Below are 1,789 nucleotides of genomic sequence, written 5' to 3'. Positions count from 1 at the left end.
GCTGTCGAACTGACTTTTAAGACATCATTCGTCATTATGGGACCTAAACACGTCATCTAAATGCCCCCTTGGGTTCATTCCGTCACCGTTACTACCGTTCCGTTCAATATTTTACTTTGGTCAGGAGGTCAAAGGCAGCCTAAGGAAGATCGAACGAAACCTAGACGTCTGATCCGGGCTGATTTAACCCCGTCCACCTTCCCCCCTATATATATTTAACCCCGTCCACCTTCCCCCCTATATATTTAACCCCCTTTCCTGTCCTCGCCATTACAGCCTTACAGCCATTACGAGCGTCGCGCGGTAAAATACCCCCTTACACCCTCCGCGCGATGCTCCAATCCTCTGAGCTAACCCCCCAGCACTCAGACTGCTGTACACCATCACCTACTTAATTACAGACATACACACACATGCACGCAGCTGCTCCCAGTCAGAAACATCGGCACCATCGGCACCGATGGACCCTTTCCGTCCGTAAATAATTTATTTACCGTCCAAAGGAGGAGTGGATGTACAGGATGTAGTAGTACGGCACTGTGGTATTCCACCCAAGCAGCCAAACCAACTCATACCCCGCGAATCCCCCGACACACCACCATCACCACCAGATGCTGCTGCTACTGCTGCAGCTACTGCAGCTGCTCCTACTGCTGCTGCTCCTACTGCTGATGATGATGGTGATGATAATAATGATGACGCCTTAACGCAGGAAATGGTCTCATAGCTTGAAACCCGAGTGTACGGCAACCACCCCGCTGGTGAGGTTCTCGTACGTCACCGCTCTGAAACCCGCATCCTCCACCATCCGAGCAAACGTCTCCTGGGGCCGGCAGGGGGGTTGTCTGGAGTGGGTGCGTGTGGAAAATCATATATATAATATATTATATATGCCAAGCCAAGGAATGTAACACGCAACACATATAATATTTATGCATACATACACACTGGTAGGTGGAGTCACCCGAAAGCAACTCTGGCTATTACTGGCCCCAACCGGATGCGAACAGGCCGTATGGGATATAATCGCCCTGTCGGCCCTGTCTGCCATGGAGGTTGGCAGATGCTGCCTGAGGGCAGCAGGCAGGAGGCAGGAACGAGCTGGGAGCCAAGGACCACAGAACCGGGAGCACGCGCAGCAGGTGCAGGTACCCGGCCCCAGACAGAGGCGGATAACGGACTTTTTTATCCAGGCCGACGGGGCGGGACCGCAGACGGGGCCTGCACTGAATGCGCCGGGGGATGAGGACGAAACGCAGGAGCGGAACACGGCGACAGGGGCGGTAGCAGCAACGGCAGGCGCGGCGGCAGCAGCACCCGCAGCAACCCCCTTGGAGCGGGCCTGCGCCCGGGCAGTGGTGGACTTCTGGGCGCGTCTGCGCTCCTTCACGGCGCTGGGCACCCCGCGGAGAGGCTGGGACAGGGTGGGACCCGACCACCCGATCCTGTCGGTTTCAGAAGGCGCACTGCGGTGCGCCGAAGCGGTGGAAATTATTGCCTAAGAGCGCTTTGAGCTTAGTTTGTAGGGCAGGGCTCGGGGGCCTATAGGAGTTCGAGGGGGATGGGGGTTGGAGGACAAGGGAATAGGTGAGAGGGAACCCCGAGACGGGAGAGGGAGAGGAGAAGGACGGGGAATGGAGGCGGTCACGTCGTGCAGGGAAGAACCCTTTTTCTTCCCTAGTGCCACTCCGAGGTTGTAGGGTGCTGGAGAGCCGGGGGGAGGTGGGGTCGCTCGGACAGGGGAGGGGGGAGATGGCGGTGAGAGCGCCAAAAGGACGTAGGTTTTCTG

The 1,789-nt window shown here is 57.1% G+C and overlaps 1 protein-coding gene across 1 annotated transcript in view; it reads right to left on the bottom strand.

Annotated features, from left to right (window-relative positions):
- Positions 1-257: 257 nt before the first annotated feature.
- The window catches only part of VOLCADRAFT_83928 (uncharacterized protein), a 5,906-nt gene continuing 4,374 nt past the window's right edge, over positions 258-1,789 (bottom strand). The window contains exon 7 of the mRNA XM_002957001.1: positions 258-845. Within this exon, the coding sequence (XP_002957047.1) occupies positions 722-845 (124 nt within the window). The 3' untranslated portion in view covers positions 258-721. The remainder of the gene's footprint in view (positions 846-1,789) is intronic.

Source organism: Volvox carteri, assembly GCF_000143455.1.
Source record: "Volvox carteri f. nagariensis unplaced genomic scaffold VOLCAscaffold_68, whole genome shotgun sequence".
In the NCBI taxonomy this organism is placed as follows: Eukaryota; Viridiplantae; Chlorophyta; class Chlorophyceae; order Chlamydomonadales; family Volvocaceae; genus Volvox; species Volvox carteri.
Note: the sequence above shows the minus strand (reverse complement) of the source record. Positions and strands in the feature narration are given on the sequence as shown.